Genomic DNA, 20,424 nt, shown 5'->3' on the forward strand with positions numbered 1-20,424 from the left:
CATGAGATAAACTCATCCTATAAAATTAATTTCGAGATTAGTTATCTCTCATCCTCGTGCCAAACGAGAATATCAAGCCAAGTATAAAGACAATTTGTTGCCCTCTTCTTCATAAATTAAGAAATTCAAACCACAAAGAAATAAAACTGACTGGAACTCTAATATTAAAACTATTAATACCAGTCATTGAAGTTGATATTCTCTAATCTTTTATTTGTTAATAGTAATTAACTAAAAAGTATGACCCTAAATTCAAATAATCAAATCAACTCAGGAATTCGTTTTATAAATATTATTACTATATTTTTTCCTAGATGTGATGTTCTAACTTCCGTACTCTTTTTTTTGTGTGTTCAGTATATAAATAAAAAATATTATATATAAATAAAAATATAATTCTAAAAGTATTTGTATATAATCTAGATAAATATTATGAGAGGTGAAAGTTGGACCAACTTTAGGGAGTGGTCGGTGGTAGGGATGGAGGCGATGTGGTTGGATGAAGATTAATGAGTATGTTGGAGGATGAAAGAAAATAATCGATGTGGAATGTGAGTTATAAAATTTGTTTTCGGTACTTCCATGCTGTGGAATGTGAGTTATAAAATTTATTTTCGCTACTTCCATGCTGAAACTCATTTTTCTCTTTTTTTAAATAATTTATTTTTTAAAAAAAATATTTTTTTCAAAATTTTTGATCAATTGAACATGAAAAAAAAAAACGACACCTTTTTATTTTTTATTTTTTATTTTTTATTTTTTTTAGAGAGACTAATTAGTAAGTCATAATAATTAACCTGTCGTTATACACCTTACTTTTATCATCATCTATTTGTTCTTATTAACAAGGGCAAATATCTCTCTCTATACACACATAGACATCTAAGCCAAAAAATATATACATGATAAAGTAGAAAATGAATAAAATAAAGACATAGGATCATAGCCCTTTTTTATTTTATTTTTATTTTTATTTTGATATTCGATATTAATTTGTATTGAGATTTTGATTATTTTGAATGCTTAAAATTCATTTAAGAAAAAAACACTTTTTAAAATACAAGATTTTTTTAATTACATAGAGAAACTGGGGACCAAAAAAAGGAGAGGAGGAGGACAGAAAGGGGAAAAGTAATTCGTAACAATTGAACTCTCACTTAATATATGAAAGGTTCTCAACAATATCATTAGGCTATAAGTTTTAATAGTGAACATATATTTATTTAAGCAAAAACCATCAGATTTGAAAAAGTCATTTTCTTCTATTCAATTTGTAAGTGATCATGAAAGATCATCATTTTTAACAATTTTTTTCCATTGTAGGCTCCTATACTATATTTATCAAACTAGCTATCATATACTTACAAAATTTTGTACCAAAGAAAAAGAAAAACAATAGTGTAGTCTATCTTTTATTTTTTTTCAATATAGATTGACGACCATATACCTTTTCTCAAAGTAGAGTATATACTCAATATACATGTAAGTATAGCATAACTCATAAATTTAAAAAAGAAAAAAATGATTTGATTTTAATAAAATCAAACAATAATTAAGGCCATATATACTATATAAGTTTAAGGTGTTCTAAAAGCTTCCTACTTTGATTAATTATTTCCCATGGCTTAGCTTTAAACCTGCAAAAGTGCTTTCTTAGAGCCACTATACCAAGAGGGCTCCATAACACACATGGAGAAAAGTCTTTTCTTTTCCAAACCTACAAATTATAATTATTTCTTAGCAAACAAGAATGTTCATCATCATCATATTCATTTGATAAACATGCAAAACCCTAATCATGAGAAGTGCTCATCATCATCAAGAAGTCAATCACCGGAATTCGTTGGACCTGTCTCTGATACCAAGTGGGCCCCTAGGCTTCTCCGGGAGTGTGCTACAGCGATTTCTAATAAGGATTCAACAAAGATCCATCACTTGTTATGGATGTTGAATGAACTTGCTTCTCCCTATGGTGATTGCAATCAAAAGTTGGCATTTTATTTCTTACAAGCACTTTTTTGTAAGGCTACGGATACTGGCTTGAGGTGTTACAAAACCCTAACTTCAGTAGCTGAAAAGAGCAAATCATTTGATTCATCTAGGAAATTGATCTTAAAGTTCCAAGAGGTAAGTCCATGGACAACTTTTGGTCATGTTGCATCAAATGGTTCAATTTTAGAAGCATTAGATGGAGAGAATAAGCTTCATATAATTGATATAAGTAACACCTTTTGTACTCAATGGCCAACTTTGCTTGAAGCCTTGGCTACACGAAACGATGAAACGCCACATCTTAAGCTCACGGTTGTGGTCATGGAGAGCATCTTAGTGAAGTCGGTTATGAAAGAAGTAGCACAAAGGATGGAGAAATTTGCTAGGTTAATGGGAGTGCCATTTGAGTTTAATGTTATAAGTGGATTGAATCACTTGAAAGAACTCACAAAAGAGAGTTTGAATATACAAGAAGAGGAAGCATTGGCTGTGAATTGTATTGGAGCTTTGAGAAGAGTTGAAGTAGAAGAAAGGGGAAATTTTATAAGAATGCTTCAATCACTTAACCCTAAAGTTGTGACAATAGTAGAACATGAGGCTGATTTTTCCAGCACAAGGAATGACTTTGTTAAGTGCTTTGAAGAATGTCTTAGGTTCTACACATTATACTTTGAGATGCTAGATGAAAGCTTTCCAACAACGAGCAACGAAAGGTTAGTGATCGAAAGGGAATGTTCTAAATGCATAGTTAAGGTTTTGGCTTGTGATAATGAAATTGGTGATGATCAAGGAGATAGTGAAAGAAGAGAAAGAGGAAATCAATGGTGTGAAAGGCTTAAGGAATGTTTTTCCCCATTTACACTAAATGATGATGCTCTTGATGATGTTAAGGTATTGCTTAAGAGGTACAAAGCTGGATGGTCACTTGTGCTACCACAAGGAGATCAAGAATCACCTGGAATTTACTTGAGATGGAGAGAAGAAAAAGTGGTATGGGCTTCCGCGTGGAAACCCCATGAAAAATCAATGGAGGTAGCGACATGATCAATGAAGATTCATATAGCTAAATTGGACGTATGTGTGATGATTAGTGAAGATTCATATAACTGAACTAGATGTGTGTGTGATGATTGGTGAAGATTCATACTGTTGAACTGGACATATGTGATGATCAGTGAAGATTCATATAGCTGATGAACTGGACGTGCATGGTATTAAGGCTTAGTAATCATATTGTCATATGCTTTATTTAGCTTACAACAAGCTAAAGCTTGATAGCATTTAGTTTTTTTCTATATTTGGGAGCCAATAACATAGATAAGCAAGAGGTTGATCCTTTTTGCTTTAATTTGTTTTTTCCTTTTCTTATGGATCTTGCAAACATATAAGATGATTATTATAACTAGATTATATTGTTTTTTTCTTTTCTTTTTTCCACCTTCTAGATTCAACAACACTATAATGTTTTGTGCTTGGGAGTTTGTATTGCTTTCTTTTGTTTGATTATTTTTTTCTCAATTTCTTCTAATTGTTTGAAAGTGTTTGCATCTGTATACTTTTTCAAATTATGAGTTTCTTTTTTCATTGGATCTTTTTGCTTAATTAGTACCGGCCATTTTATTTTGCAAACCAACCTTTTCTTAGCCTTGGTGAGGGACCTGTCCAACTATTAATATAATCATAAATTGGAGGCTGTTTTTCCCTTTTCTTATTGGCACTACTTGTTATATTACAAAAAGATTTAGATTCCCCTTTCAAGACTAGAATATATTAGACGGAAATAATAAGGAAAAGAAATCTAACTATATTCCGCCCTTTTTCGGAATAATTAGAGTCTGCTTGGCTTAATTTATTTTAAGTATTTTTAGAGTTAAAATAATTTTTAAACACTTATTAATGTGTGGATAAATTTTAAAAGTGTTTATAAATATTTAATTTTAAGCTTGAATGACAATAAAAAATCAAAAATCAATCTAAGCAGACTCTTAATCTTCTTTTATCGGGATACTTGAACTTCTAATACATTGGAAAAAACAAATATGCTTTTTCTCTTTCCTTTTTTTTTTTAAAAAAATTGGGGTATGGGAAGGGGAAATGGGAGAGAATTACAAGGTGAGAAATTGAACTTTCAACAACAACGTAAAAATTCAGATAGTCAACCTACTGAGTTTCTAAAATTTTTCTAAAAAAAAAATTCACATAAAGCGACGATAGACCTCGAATTTTGTGGGACTCTACAATATGAGTTTAATTTCAGTTAGGATTCTTAAATGCTACTCTACCACCCTAGCTTATGTCTATATAAAAGGTAATATATTCCATTGAAGAAACATCACATATATTTCATAAACTCTTGTAATATTCAAAAATAGACCAAGATATGACCAGATTCGTTTTTACCACTAAATACTTCAAGAAGATATACAAAATCCTTTTTACATGAAGATCAAATAAATCTCAAGGAGGTCCAAATCATTCGGATCAAATAAATCTCAAGGATGTCTAAATCATTTTATGTTCGAAAAATATGTTATTAATAGCTCTCGAATCACGAAGAATATTTAGAGAGAAGAATCAAAGGAGAAATAAAATTGTACATTTTATCAATACAATATTCTTATTTCTTCATATTTTGTTTGTAGTTGAAATTTATTTTCCATCACATTAAAATTTGTTGTAAACAGCGAAATGTAAGCAAATTGTGCATGCTAAGAAAAAAAAGGAAAGATGTATGCAAACCTCCATGAATAATTTTTCTCGAAAGATCTACCTACACTGAATTTTTTTCATTTGTGGTTTTTTCTTTTAAAAAATTCAATTAAAGTAAATATCATGTAAGATAAAGATGAACAAAGAAGATACTAAAGAAAAGGAGGACATAAAAAGAAGAGGAAAATATATAGAAAAGGACCCATGAGATGAAATTGGTGGCAAGCATAACCATACCAACTTGATCCCATGGTTGCTTTTATGTCTATTGATATGAATAGAATAAAATTTGATTTTTCATATTACGTACAACAGCCTCAGGCCAACATTAGTTAGTGGCAAACCACTTTTATTGATTTAGATAAGACTCTTACTAAAACTTTTTGTGATCAGTAGATGTTGAAACTCAGCTACCATTCCTCACCTCCTCTCATATGAAGTTTTGTAATATGTTAGTTATAACTAGTATGTCTCGATCCCAAGCTAGTTAGGTTAGTAAATACTATTAAAAAATAGGTTAAAATCAATGGATATGGTTGTTTTTTAGGAAAAATCGATGGACTATATATCGTTGATTTTGTGAAACCGATGGACAGGGTAGGTTACAATTGATCCTGTCCGTCGATTTTTGTCGATTTTAAAAACCAATGAAACGGATCAATTTTTTCATAAATATATATATAAAAATGTAGCTACTTAAAATCGAAATCAAGTATTTTTATATGACTATGAAGAACCCTACCACTTGACCACACATGATCCTTGATGAAATATTTTCATCATTTTTATTTATACTCTTCAACCATAATTTTGCACTTCAAAAGAATCGAGTCTGTTTGTTACTTTTTGTTAAAAAATAAAGCGAGAAACTGTGTAGGTATTCATAAAAAAAATATAATTTTTACGCAAAAATTATATTTTCTGACTTCAATCAGTTATCTAAAAATCCATCGATTTTCTATTAATTTTTTCTAAAAAACAACAAACAAGGTCGATTTTTCCTTGATTTTTTGGCTCAATCGTGTCCGTAGTTTTTTTAAAAAAATTATTTTTAGTAGTGATATAATTCCTCAATGTTAATTTATTTCGGTTCCATTTTGTTGAAGAGATGATTAGATAAATAAAATTATATTATTTTTATAATAATTTAAATTTTTTGATAAGATGATGTGAGTTTGTTCGAATGATGACTTTATCTCTTGTCATATCACTTATGGGCTCTCATCTCTCTCAAATCAGACCATCGAAACCAATGATATTGCTCCATGCTCACTCATATAGCTTGTTGAGCATAATTTATCTCTCTACTTTTTGTTCACTCTTGTTGAGTCCTCTTTTTAGTGTAAAAGAAAATAATGGGGAAAAAATTAAATAATCTTAAGTTGATAAGGCAAAATTAATACTTACTTTCTGGGTAAACATCAAAATTTTATGTAACATCTTTTGTTATAAAACCAATTTTGGCTTGTGTCGTATCAAGTCCTAGCTCCTCTTTCAATTGCTCTATTACCTTTTTTAAGATTTGGCATATATCTGGCTAACTCCTAATAAAATAAAATGTTACAATGAAGAAAATTAATGGAACAAAATCAAAAAGGAAAAAGTCAAAAATATCCTTGTATTATGTGAAATGATCAAAAATGTCTTGCATTTATATTTTGGTTCATTTATGTCCTTATTGTTAGTGAAATGAGTCAAAAATGCTTTTTAGTGTAACGGAAGCAACGAAAAATACTTAAACGACTTAATTAGTCTTAATTAACTTTTTCATATATTTAATTTTTAATTTGTCCTTCAAATACTATAAGAAAACAGGATTTTCTCAAAAATAAACACATAGGCATATACTCTATCAAGTACTATTCAGTGTGTGAACTTACATTCGAGGGTTTGACAAACCAAAGCATAAGTATTTTGAGGCTCAAAATTAATTTAGTTGCGATTTATCGGGTTCCGTATCAAGTGGACCTCGAATTCAAATTTTGACAATTTCATTGAGTCTGAAACGTCGAAATTATTAAGGTAGCATATAAGATTTGTGTGCACGAGATTTCGAACGAATTCCGAGGGGTCAATCCGTGAATTGTGCTAAGTGTGTGTTGTTTGCTGATATTTGTGCACGGATGCACCCTTCTCCGCGTTCTTGTGCCTTTGCCGCGTTCGCGGGAGGCTATACCAGTGGCCTTCGCATTCGCGGATGTCCTTCTGTGTTCGCAGAGGGTCAGAGCTTTAGCCTCCACATTCGCGGAGAAGAAATTTGACCTGAATAGTGGTTAATTCTCCATTTCGGGAAAACACTCATTTTCACCATTGTTTATATTTGGGAGCTCGGTGGGGATGAATTCTTGAGAAAGTTTTGAGAAAAAACTATTGGGTAAGTGATTTTATGTTATCATATTGATTACCCATTGAATATATCTTATTATTAACATCATAATCAGTGTTTTAAATTCTAAAAATCGAAGGTTTTTGTTCAAGAACTTAATTTTTGTTATTCGATCATTTTGAGTTGAATACAACTCCGTTTTTGAAATGGTTTTCACCACTGAGTTCCAAATACTTCAAAAAATATTTTCATCTAAAATTTACATATTTGAACCCCATTTTTGAAATCGAATTTTTGAGCCATTTTGACCCTTTTGCCCGAATTTCATGATTTTGGTGTTGTTAGTTTCGTATATTGATTGTGAATCATAATTTGACTAGATCGTGGTGAGTTGGAGGCTATTCAGAAGGAAAAGTCTCAAATAATAGTTTGATTAGATATTGACTAAGGTAAGTAAAGCTCTAAACCTTCGTAAGCATAGAACCTTATGTTCTTGTTACATGCGACGTGTATTGGTATGAATTGGATAGGTCGGTTTATTATGAATCATGAAAACACTGAAGTCCAAATTGATGATTATGAGAGGTGAAATGGTTCCGGCTAAGTTATGATGAAAGAGAAAAACAAAGAGGATTTGAGGGACATACCACGCTCTATGGTTGTTACTTTATTGCATACATTCGTGGGACGTGTCATGCACCGTGGTTGTTACTTTATTGCATGCATTCGTGGGACGTGCCACCCGCCGTGGTTGTTACTTTATTGCATACATTCGTAGGATGTGCCACACGCCATGGTTATTACTTTATTGCATGCATTCAATGGACGTGCCACGCGCCGTAGTTGTTACTTTATTGCATATATTTGAGGGACATATCACGCGTCGTGGTTGTTACTTTATTACATTCGAAGGACGTGTCATATACCATGGTAGTTATTTCTAGAATCTCATTGGGCACTCATTACATTACATTGCATTACATTGGTTTAATTATCTGAGTATTTGCCTTTACTATGTGTAAATGTGACTGAGATACGTGCAACATTAATGATATTTGGTTGGACTGTTGAAATATGCTTGATTTACGTACTACATGAGTTATATCTATGTATACTGTTAGATTGAGTTGTTTTGCTTGTAGGTTGTAGTTGTAGTGGTTCGGATAGTCTGTCAGGAGTACTTGTTTCTATTTAGCTTTACCTATATTTATTATATCACTTCCTTAGATCGTGTTGTTTGATACTCACCCCTTGCTATCTACACTTGTGTAGGTTCCGAGCCTAGACCGTGATACAAATTTTCCTTCTTCTTCATCCAAGAATATCAAGGATACTTGAGAGGTAGATATCGAGGCCCGATTTCTCTTCTTTCCTTTCCATATGCTTTGTTCGGCTCGATAGATAAATGCATTGAAACATGAACTTATATTCCATTTCTATTGTATTAAAGGTTTGTACATGTGACAATCAATTTTTTGAGGTATTTTAGATGACTAAGACTTCCGCTTTCACATACTTATCTATCTATTTAGACTACTTCTACTTTCTTTCCGTATTTGTTTGGGTTTGTGTAGAGAACTTCTCCCATCGTTAGGGATAGGCCAATGGGAAGGGATTTCGGGATAGAAAACTTCGAGTAATAACTTTAGAAAATTTGAGCGTAGGCCAGACTTAGATGAATTCTGAGTCAAGTGAAGTTTAGGATGATCACGTGAATGATGGGAAGTAAAATTTATAATTTGATTAGAAAGGCTGATAGCCAAGATGATACAGAGCATTTACGGCTTTGCGAAATCGCATCCGGGCGAGTAAAACTTTCAAATAGAATTTGGTGTGAAGGGTATAATTTTAATGCATATTTGGAAGAGGTATGTTGAGGAATGAGGGCTTGGAACATAAACTCTGAGCTCACTGTTCCCGCATATCTCGCTAGAGCAGATTGTTCCCACCAGAGCAGGACAGTCGCGACTTATATCGTGAAAAAGATCAGAAATGGTCTTTTCTACAAGAATCAGTTTCTAAAACCCCAAGAGGCGGTCTACGACAATTTTCATTGATTTTTCACGTATTTCCACACTTAAGGTAAGGTTTTTACTCCCTAAATTCATACTTTGATTCTTGAAAACTAAAAGTATGGGTGATAATCATTGAGGGAGGATTAAACTGAAAATCTATAATAAGAAATAGCCCTAGGGTAAGATTAGGATCATGGGTTTGGCCTAGGGAATGAAATTGTATTATATTTCTTGATAGTTAGGCCATTGTATTGATCCTTAGACCAAGAACGAGAAGAACAAATTCGAAAAGGAAAGGCTCTTGCATTGTAAAGTTGAGAAAGCTTGAATTTGAAGTAGGTGATAGTCTAGTTTTCCGTATGTGTTTCATATACTTGTTAAATTGCTTAATGATATGCATTTGTGTATATGAATAGAGAAACATGCTAAGATTATGCGTGAAATGATCATTTACTAGCTTGTTATTGTGATGAACTTGTTCTTGGTAGTATAAATATTGTAAACATTAAATGTTCTTGTAATTGTGATATCTTGGGATCGGGTGTCATATTTTGACTCATAATTTAGATCGGGTGTTACGTTCCGACACATATTTAGATCGGGTGTCATGTTCTGACATATACTTGGATCGGGTGTCATGTTTCAACACAAAGTAGATTATTTGTAGGTCCCTTGAGAGGACCCTTGTGTTAATTATAGCATGTGGAAGACATTGAGTTGTGATATTAAGATATTGTTGAGTTATTATGTATACGTATATGCCTATTTTGTTGGATTTACTTATCTATGATCCACTTACTAGCTAGGCACATGATCCTACTAGTACACTATTGCTTTTGTGTACTGATACTATGCTTTCTCTGCCTTTATGTTGAGTACACGGCATATTCAACCGATAGCGTAGAGACCTCATGTAGAGGAGTGATTGTGTCTTCGAGTTCAAGGATGAGTTGTTCCTTCAAGTTGTCGTGAACTCTATTATTATTCTAGTCCTTTTCTTTTCAAGGACTTAGGTGTTCAGACAATGTTTTTATTTATCACTGGTTTCTATTAGGAGTTATACTCATGTTCTAAATTTGTTAGTTAGAGTTTTTATACGATAACTTTTAGTTCTTAGGACGTGTTTACTTACCCATTTTGGTTATTATTAACATGGTTGGCTGAGTTTATGGGAACTTAGCATTATTTCTGGTTTATTTCTGCTTCACAAGTCTTTAATTGTTATCTCCTAAAGTTTGATAAGCTAGGCTGTAGAAATGGTTCTCCCACTAGAATAAGTATTGTGAGTGTCAGTCACGACGGTTGTGGTCGTTACAAAGTTGGTATCAGAGCCTAGGTTCATTGATTTCTTTGTACCAAAATGAGTCTAGTAGAGTCTTATAGAACGGTACGGAGATGTCTGTACTTTTCTTTGAGAGGCTATAGGATTTTAGAAAAAGTTTCACTGTCTTCCTTCTTTCATGTTATAACTTGATTCCAATTGGTATTTGATGATCTAAATTGGTATCTAATCGCTTTCACTCTCTTGTCCATGAATGGTTAACATACGTTACAACGGTGTCAGGCCAGTAGTTCCAGTTGAGCTCGAGCAAGAGCCAGCCATTCGAAGGTGTGGCAGAGGGAGAGGCAGGAGAGGCATGCGAGGCAGGGGCAAAGAAAGGGCAGCACCTGCCAGAGTAGAGGTCCCTATTGAGGAGGTGCTGGTAGTTGAGGGCCCTTCTGCTCCCCATAATAAGTTCGAGAGACAGGTGGAAGCTGAAGGAGAGCAGGAGCAGGCTGAACAAGAGGAGGATAACCAAACTGAGGCTGCTGGTATTCCCCCTCTAGACCCAATTTAGGCCCAATAGATCATGGCCTTCCTGAGTGGTTTAGCTAGTATGGGCGCCATCCCCACCATGCCAGCAATATCAGCTTTTGTTGACCGTCCGTTTGTTGGTGCAGTTCAGCCAACAAATAAAGTGGCAGGCATAGATCTATTCTTCAGGCCACTAATGGGTCCTGTGATGATTGGTACTAAGCATAACATGCTCACCAAATTCCTCAAGCTCATACCTCCAATTTTCCATGGTACTGAAAATAAAGATGCCTAAGTTTATTCTTGATTGCTATGAGAGGCTACACAAGTTGGGCATAGTGTATCAGTATGGAGTGGAGTTTGTGCCTTTCCAGCTGCAGGGAGAGCCCAAGTAGTGGTGGAGGTCCTATGTGGAGTGTCATTCGCCTATGTTGCCCCCACTCACTTGGGCTTAGTTCCATGCCCTATTTTTAGAGAAGTATGTACTCCGCACCTTGAGAGACAGGAAGAAGGACGAGTTTATGGCCTTGGAGCAGCGAGAGTTATCAGTGGCTGGTTATGAGGATAAATTTCATACGCTGTCCAAGTATGCTACTTAGCTGGTCACTATTGAGGAGGAGAGGATCATGCTGTTCGTGAAGGGGTTGAACCCTGAGTTGCAGAAACTTTATGTTCATATGCCTTCGTCTGGTAGGAGCTTCAACGAAGTCACAAATTTTGTTAGGAAATTGAAGGTGTAAGGAAGGATGGGCAATCCAAGGTTTTGGAAAAAAGGGCCAAAAGTGGAGGTAACTTCTAGGGATCCTATTACAGAGGGTCAGGCAAGCCGGTGATTGCTACCCGGCCAATTCAATCAGCACTGCCCATTTCCACTGGCAAGTTTTAAGATACTCTACAGCAGCATCAAGCCTATTAGGATTAGGGATCATCATTTCTAGGTAGTCGTCCGTCTTTTAATCACAACTATTTTAATTGTGGAGAGATGGGCCATATACGGAGGGAGTATCCTCACCCCTGTGGGACACTTTCAGCACCTAGCAGGCTTGAGTAGTGCTCTCAATAGATGGAGGGAACAGTGGCATAGGACATTCACAAAGTGGGCGAAGAGGAAATTTAAGAGGCCGTGAGGGCCTAGGCAGTAGTAGTGCAGGTCAAGGAGTAGTCCAGCCAAGCAGGAAGGTGGCCCATCGGGATGACCGGGCTCAGTTTTATGTATTCTCAAGAAAAATTGAGGCAGAGGCATCTAACGCAGTTATCACAGGTACTATTCTTGTTTGTGACCGAATGACTACTATTTTATTTGATCCGAGTTCCATTTATTCCTATGTATCTGTAAGATATGCCTTAGATTTTGATGCATTATGTGATATATTGGATGCCCCTGTTCATGTTTCTACCCCTGTTAAAGAGTCAGTCATAGTCACCCATGTACATCATTCTTGTTCTATTATTTTTATGGGATACCAAACTTGGGTTGACTTAGTAATCCTAGACATGACAGATTTTGATGTGATCTTAGGCATGACTTGATTGTCCCCCTTCTTTGTTATACTTAATTGTAATACAAAGACTATGGCTCTAGAGATCCTCGAGAAGGAAATATTAGAGTGGGAAGGAGTGTACAAGCCTAAGCTAGCCAAAGTCATATCTTTTCTCCAGGCTAGAAAAATAGTGGGGTAGAGTTGTTTAGCCTATTTGGACCATATTTGGAATGTGGAAGTAGAGTCTCCTTCTATTGAGTCTATTCTAGTAGTGTGTGAATTTTTGAAGGTTTTCCCTTCAAAATTACCTAGTATGCCTTCTGACTGAGACATAGACTTCTGCATTGATTTAGAGCTGGGTACTCATCCAATTTCCATTCCTCCTTACCGTATGACTCCGACGGAGTTGAGAGAGCTTAAGGCTCAAATTCAGGAGCTTCTTGATAAGGGGTTCATTTGTCTTAGTGCTTCCCCTTAGGGTGCTCCGATGTTGTTTGTCAAGAAAAAAATGGTATTATGAGAATGTGCATTGACTATCGATAGCTGAATAAGATCACCATTAGAAATAAATACCCTTTGCCTCATATTGATGAACTGTTTGACTAGCTACAAGGTGCTTCAGTCTTTTTAAAGATTGATCTCAGGTTTAGGTATCATCAGTTAAAAATTAGACCTGAAGATGTGCCTAAAATAAGTTTTAGGACCCGGTATGAGCACTATAAATTTTAGTAATGTCTTTTGGATTGACCAATACACCTGCACCTTTCATGAGTTTGATAAATGAGGTGTTCAAAACATTCCTAAATTTGTTCGTGTTAGTGTTTATAGATGATATATTGGTGTGTTCAAAGAGTGAACAGGAACGTGTTGATCATTTTCGAATTATATTTGGAGTTTTGAGAAAACAAAGGTTATAGGCGGAATTATCTAAGTGAGAATTTTGGCTGCCTTCAATTGCCTTTTTAGGCCATGTTATTTCAAAAGAAGGGGTAATGGTGGACCCATAAAATATTGAGGCAGTTAAGAATTGGGCTAGGCCAGTTCTGTGACGGACTGGCTAGTTACTATCGCTGGTTCGGCAAAAACTTTGCTTCTATTGCTACTCACTTTACTAGGTTGACTAAAGAGGAAGTACCATTTGAGTGGATTGACAAGTGTGAAGAGAGCTTCTAAAAGCTCAAAACTCTTCTGACCACAACACCAATTTTGACCCTGCCGGTCGAAGGTAAAGATTTCATTATTTATTGTGATGCTTCACATTTTGGTTTGGGTGTTGTGTTAATGCAGGATAAGAATGTTGTAGCATATGCTTCACGATAATTGAAGGTGCATGAGAGAAACTACCCGACTCATGACTTAGAGTTGGCAGTGATAGTGTTTGCACTAAAAATCTAGAGACATTATTTATACAGTGTTAAGTGTGAGGTTTTTACTGATCACCGCAGCTTACAGCACGTATTCACCCAGAAGGACTTGAATTTGAGATAGTGAAGGTGGATGGAGTTGCTTAAGTACTATGAGGTCACTATCCAGTACCATCCAGGTAAGGCTGATGTGGTAGCAGATGCATTGAGCCAGAAGTCAGTGAGCATAGGCAGTCTAGCTTATTTGGGGGCCTTTAAGCGGCCTCTAGCTAGAGAAATTCAGGCCTTGGAGTCCAAATTCATGAGGCTAGACATCTCAGAGAAAGGTGGGATAATGGCTAGAGTTGATCTATGGCCCACTTTCATAGAAGAGATCAAGACCAAGCAGTTTAAGGATGTATACTTAAATAAAATTAAAGGGAAGGTGTTGATGGGCAAGACTCCAAACTTAACACTAGATGCAGGACGAGTGCTCTATTTTAGGGGAAGGATTTGTGTTCCCCAAGAAGATGGACTAATTCAAAAGATCCTGTTTGAATCTCATGGTTCATGATACTCTATTCACCCTAGAGTGACTAAGATATATCAAGACTTAAAACGGCTATATTGGTGACCGGGTATGAAGAAAGACCTAGCTGAATATGTAGCCAAGTGTCAGAACTGCCAATAAGTGAAGTATAAGCATCAAAGACCTGCAGGTTTGCTACAAAGAATGCCCATTCCTAAATGGAAATGAGAGAGAATAGCCATGGATTTCATGGTAGGACTTCCTAAGACTTTGGGAAAGCATGACTCTATTTGGGTGATGGTTGACAGGTTAACGAAGTCAGCATACTTCATTCCAGTTAGAGTAGATTACAATGCACAACAGTTGGCCGGAATTTATGTGAAAGAGATAGTAAGGATGCACCTAGTGCCCCTTTCTATCATTACAGATCGTGGTACGCAGTTCACTTCTAAATTTTGGGGTAAGTTACATGAAGAGTTGGGTACTTAATTCATTTTTAGTACAACTTTCCATCGATAGACAAACAGGCAGTCAGAAAGAACTATCCAAGTACTGAAAGATATGTTGAGGGCATGTGTGATAGATTTTGGGGGACATTGGGAAAAGTTCTTGGCCTTGTGTGAGTTCTCTTACAATAATAGGTACCATACTAGTATTGATATGACATCATTTGAAGCCCTATATGAAAGGGGATGCAGGTCTCCCATAGGGTAGTTTGCAGCTGGGGAATTGAAGCCATTGGGGGTTGACTTAGTGAGAGATGCTCAAGATAAGGTAAGAAACATTCAAGCTAAGCTTCTATCATCTCAAAGTCGTCAGAAAGAGTATGCTGATCGCAAGGTGAGGGATATGATATTTGAGGTTGGTGAGCAAACTCTTCTAAAAGTATCACCCATTAAATGGGTGATGAGATTTGGCAAGAAAGGCAAACTTAGCCCCTACTATATTAGTCTTTTTAAAATTTTTGATTGTGTAGGGCCAGTGACGTACTAGTTGGCCTTACCACCTAGATTATCTGGGTTACACCTAGTGTTTCATGTGTCTATGTTGAAAAAGTACCATGAGGATGAGGACTACATCATTAAATGAGACTCGGTATTATTAGACAAAAAACTTCAGTATGAGGAAGAGCCAATTGTAATTCTTATTCGTGACATCCAAAAATTGAGAATTCAGGAGATCAATATGGTTAAAGTGCAATGGAATTCGGTAGAGAAAGCTACTTGGGAGACTGAGAAAGACAAGTGAGACAAGTATCTTCAACTGTTCGACAAAACAGGTATTACTCTATCTTTACTTTAGCCCTGTTCCCCTAGTTAGTCACTCGGAGATGAATGATGGGTACATTGTTATCTATTGTAATGACCTTCTCCCGTTGTTAGATATAGGCCAATGGGGAAAGATTTTGGGCAAAAAAACTTTGGGTAGTAACTTCAAATTTTGTTAGTCTAGGTCAGATTTAGATAAATTTTGAGTTAGGTAAAGTCTAGGGTGATCACATAAATAGTGGGAGGTCAAATTTATAATTTAATTAGATAGGCTGATAGCCAAGACGATATGGAGCCCTTACGCTTTGCAAAATCGCATTCGGGCAAATAAAATTCTCGAAATCAAATTTAGCGTAAAAGGTATAATTTTAATTCATCTTTGAAAGGGGTGTGTTGAGGAATGGGGGATTGGAGCACAAAATTCGAGCTCACTATTCCCACATATCCTGCCAGAGTAGATTATTCCCCCTAAAGTGGGATCTGTCTTGCCAGAGTAGGACAATCGTGACTTAAATCGTCAAAAAGATCAGAAATGGTCTTTTCTACAAGAATAAGTTTCTAAAACCCCAAGAGGCGACCTATGGCAATTTTCATTGATTTTTCACGTATTTTCATATTTAAAATAAGGTTTTTACTCCCTAGATTCATACTTTGATTCTTGAAAATTAGAAGTATGGGTGATAATCATTAGAGGAGGGTTGAACTAGAAATCTATAATGGGATATAGCCCTAGGGTAAGATTAGGATCATGGGTTTGGCCTAGAGAATGAAATTGTGTTATATTTCTTGATAATTGGGCCATTGTATTGATCCTTGATATGTATTTAATGTTTCTAGACCAAGAACGAGAAGAACGAATCCGAAAAGGGCAGGCTCTTGCATTGTAAAGTTGAGAAAGCTTGAATTTGAAGTAGGTGATTGTCTGTTTCATATACTTGTTAAATTACTTTATGATATGCGTGTGTGTATATGATTAGAGAAACATGTTAGATTGTGCGTGAAATGGTCACTTGCTGATGAACCTATTTTTGGTAGTATAAATATTATAAATATTGAATGTTCTTATAATTGTGATATCTTGGGATTGGGTGTCACATTTCGATACATGATTTGTATTGATTGTCATGTTTCGACACGTATTTGGATCGGGTGTCACGTTCTGATATATACTTGGATCGGGTGTCACATTCCAACACAAAGTGGATTATTTGTAGGTCCCTTAAGAGGACCCTTGTGTGAATTATAGCATGTGGAAGACATTGAATTTTGATATTGAGATGTTGTTGGCTTATTTTGTATATGTATATGTCTATTGTGTTGGATTTACTTGTCTATGATCTGCTTACTGGCTAGCCGCGTGATCCTACCAGTCTACTATTGCCTTTGTGTATTGATACTATGCTTGCTCTGCCTTTTTGTTGAGTACAAGGCATATTCAGTCGGTTGCGGAGAGACCCCGTGTAGAGGAGTGATCGTGTCTTCGAGTTCAAGGGTGAGTTGTTCCTTCAGGCTGCCGTGGACTCTATCATTATTCTAATGCTTTTCTTTTCTAGGACTTGGTGTCCAGACAATGTTGCTATTTATCACTGGTTTCTATTTGGAGTTGTACTCTTTTTCTAGATTTGTTAGTTAGACGATGACTTTCAGTTCCTAGGATGTGTTTACTTTTGCATTTTGTTTGTTATTAACATGGTTGGCTGAGTTTATGGAAACTCAACATTATTTCTGGTTTATTCCTGTTTTTGCAAGTCTTTAATTGTTATCTTCTAAAGCTTGATAAGTGGGCCCGTAGAAATGGTTCTCCTATTAGAATAAGTATTGTGTGCGCCAGTCATGGCGGTTGGGATCGTGACAGTTCTTCGTGGGATGAGATGAGTGTCATCACATCCAAATTCAGATCGTGAAAAATTAATATCTCAAAGTTAAGGCAACCGAGAAAAAAATGAATTTTTCAAGTGGTTGATTGTCTTATGTATGCCTATGATTTTATTTTTGCTCTAATCAACAATCCTTAATCTTACAAAATAAGAAAAATTCTTACTTATTAACCTTTGAAACTTATCGAAAAAAATTATCAAAATCAATTATTGTCACTATTGAGCCACTCTAGTGAAAGAAGATCTAAAAAATTAATGACGGGTAAAATGGTGAGAGTAACTGTTCTTTCTAGTAACGACTTGTGGTGGTAATGAAAGTGTTGAAGTTGTCTTCGGTGCCGCTCGGATGACTGCAATGATAGTAGTGGAGAAGATAAGAGAATAAGAAAGATAAAAAGAGAAAGAATAGAGAGGGGAGGAAGTAATATATATATATAAAATATGAAAATAAAATTTTAGCATTTTTTTTGCTCTTACTCTCTCAAGGAGAGTGTATAGCACTTTCTTTGTCACCTAAGTAAGAGTATAGTAATTTCAATTAAAAATACTCTAGAGGTGATATAGGATTCCTGTAAAATTGGAGTGTGTAACAACAAGTTCAAACAAAGTTGAAGTATGTTTTAAGCTATTTTCCCATTTATATTCAAGCTAATTTGATGTTGAATGCCTTCGATCAATAATTGAACCATTATTTACGAGAACAAAACTTCATGTGTTTGTCTGAGATATGATATATTGTATTTAACATCACTTGTATGCATCAAATTCATAAATTATGATTAATTTTTTCCTCTAAATTAGTTCAAGATCAAGAATCAAATACTTTCCTTCTAATATTTTTGATGTGCAGTATATGATTAATAGATTAATCATAACCATAAAAATGAATTCTGCAAAGTAGATTAGAGATATATGTTATTTTTTCTAACATTAGAGGGAGAAAATAAGCAATTAACAAATATGTTGTGAATTATCATTAATATTTCTCATTTAAAAGATAATTCAAGTCACCTGCTAGAAGCGCTAGTGACCCAATTTAATCTCATATTTTACTTGTACATGGTCATATTTGATGTCCCGAAAGAATGAAGTCTATGAAATGTATGAAACATAGTATATCAATAGATTTCAATTGCAATAATCTTTGAAAAAGAAGTGGAGGCAAATGATTATAATAAGAAAATGATGTGGTCTTGAAGAGCCTACGTTATAACACTTCATGAATCTTTATGAGTTGTTTAGATATTTAAAATAATAAAATAATTAGATCTCAGTATAATATATTGCATTATGAATAGATATAAAATAATATCCTACCGACGATATCTTTAATACAATATAACGTATGATATTGTAAAAGATTGGGAGGATATGAATCTACGTATGTTAAACCATATTGATATAAAAATAATTACTAAGTGAAATAATTCATCTTGATAAGTGTAAAATTCATTTGACTTGCAATCCAAACACTAGAAAATGTCATGCTTTAAATACTACTATATGTTGTCACTTACAAAATTTATATAAAAATTTCTGAAGGATTCAAAATGCCTGAAACATTTACAAATTTTTTAAACTTGTTTATCATCCCTATATAAAATAAATCAAGGTAAATATGACTTAATCACCTTAGTAAAATTTTATTAACGAGTACAAAAATGTCTTTATTCATTCTTATGTTATTGTAAAAATCAAAATCTTTTATATTATTAGTTGATGACATGAAACTTTTGAAGATTGTATAAGTTGATGACTTGAAACTCTTGAAGAGTTTTCAAAAAAAAGTAGACTATATGTTGAAAGAAGTTGAAATAATATCAATTACATATTGCACATGAAAGCCTGATATAAATTTGTTCTCCTAACAATTGTTATCACATTTTTGGGATATACAAAGAATTCATCTGATTGACATATAAGTGTCTGATCTAGACACATTCGCCATTTGCATGGAAAATTATTGTCGTATGATGTTGCTTTACATGATAGTCAAATCATACAAAAGATAACAACAATATATGAAGAGAACCACGAATGTAGTTAATTTAATTTTAGCAATATTTTATGCTATTGATGCAACTTTATCAAGAGAAAGAAGATGTTGATGATCAACTAGCTCGTCAAATGATAATATGATAAATTTGATCATAAAGGCATTCTCAATCTCAACATTTGATAAGTTGTTATACAAGATAAGAGTTTATCATCTTCAAGAATTATGTGGTGCTTTAATCGAGGGAGTAAATATATGTTGTACTCTTTTTTCTTAATTAAGGTTTTATCTCATTGAGTTTCTTAGTTAGCATTTTAACGAGACACATTATCTATTGATGAATATCCAATAAAAGTATAATATATTATGGATATGCAGTGCACAACTTTCTAAATAAGCTTGAAATCAAACATGCAATTTGCTAGTAGCTCAAGTAATTAGGTTGCAAATACTCAAGCAGACACGTTGCAAGTAGCTCAAGCATGCAATCAAAGAGAGAACTCTCAAGTAGCTCAAATAAACATGTTGCAAGTAGTTCAAGCAAATAATTTGCAAGCAACTTTTGAAAGTCTTATAGTTGCTTCTTGAAAGGTTTTACAACTTTTTTTCTTTTGTAAATAGTTGTGTCACGCCTCGAAAGGATATTTTAGGCTTGACCGACACTCGGAGACCATTGCTTTCCCTAAGCGAACCACCTGGTCTGATCACTCATTCAATCACATCAGCGAAAGACTTAATATAACTTAGAAGAGGCGCTTAGGTGGGCTACAACTCTATAATTTGAATCAAGAATAATTAAAACAAAAATCAATCTCATAAATAATAGTCTTAAAATACTCAAGGTGTAAAGTAGCTCAACCTCATAATTCAATACTAAAAGTATGATTTAAACAGACTCTGAAAGTACCATTCTAACTCAACTCAGACTCTGTCTATGAAGCCTCTATCAATTATCAAGAAGGTACCGAGACAAGACCAAGACTACCTCAAAAGGAAATACTCAACAACAATAACTGAAATAAATATGATTCATCTGGAAGCGAGGAGGTCTTACCACTATCAGAAAGGAAAAGATCTTCAACGAAGCGCCTAT

General features: G+C 34.6%; 1 protein-coding gene across 1 annotated transcript; it reads left to right on the forward strand.

Moving 5' to 3' along the window:
• The first annotated feature begins 1,585 nt into the window (after positions 1-1,585).
• LOC129890395 (protein SHORT-ROOT-like) lies at positions 1,586-3,495 on the forward strand. The gene has a single exon (XM_055965950.1). The coding sequence runs from the start codon at positions 1,690-1,692 to the stop codon at positions 3,034-3,036; it is 1,347 nt and encodes a 448-aa protein (XP_055821925.1). The 5' UTR covers positions 1,586-1,689; the 3' UTR covers positions 3,037-3,495.
• The last annotated feature ends 16,929 nt before the right edge of the window (positions 3,496-20,424 follow it).

The sequence above is a fragment of the Solanum dulcamara genome, chromosome 5, assembly GCF_947179165.1.
Source record: "Solanum dulcamara chromosome 5, daSolDulc1.2, whole genome shotgun sequence".
In the NCBI taxonomy this organism is placed as follows: domain Eukaryota; kingdom Viridiplantae; phylum Streptophyta; class Magnoliopsida; order Solanales; family Solanaceae; genus Solanum; species Solanum dulcamara.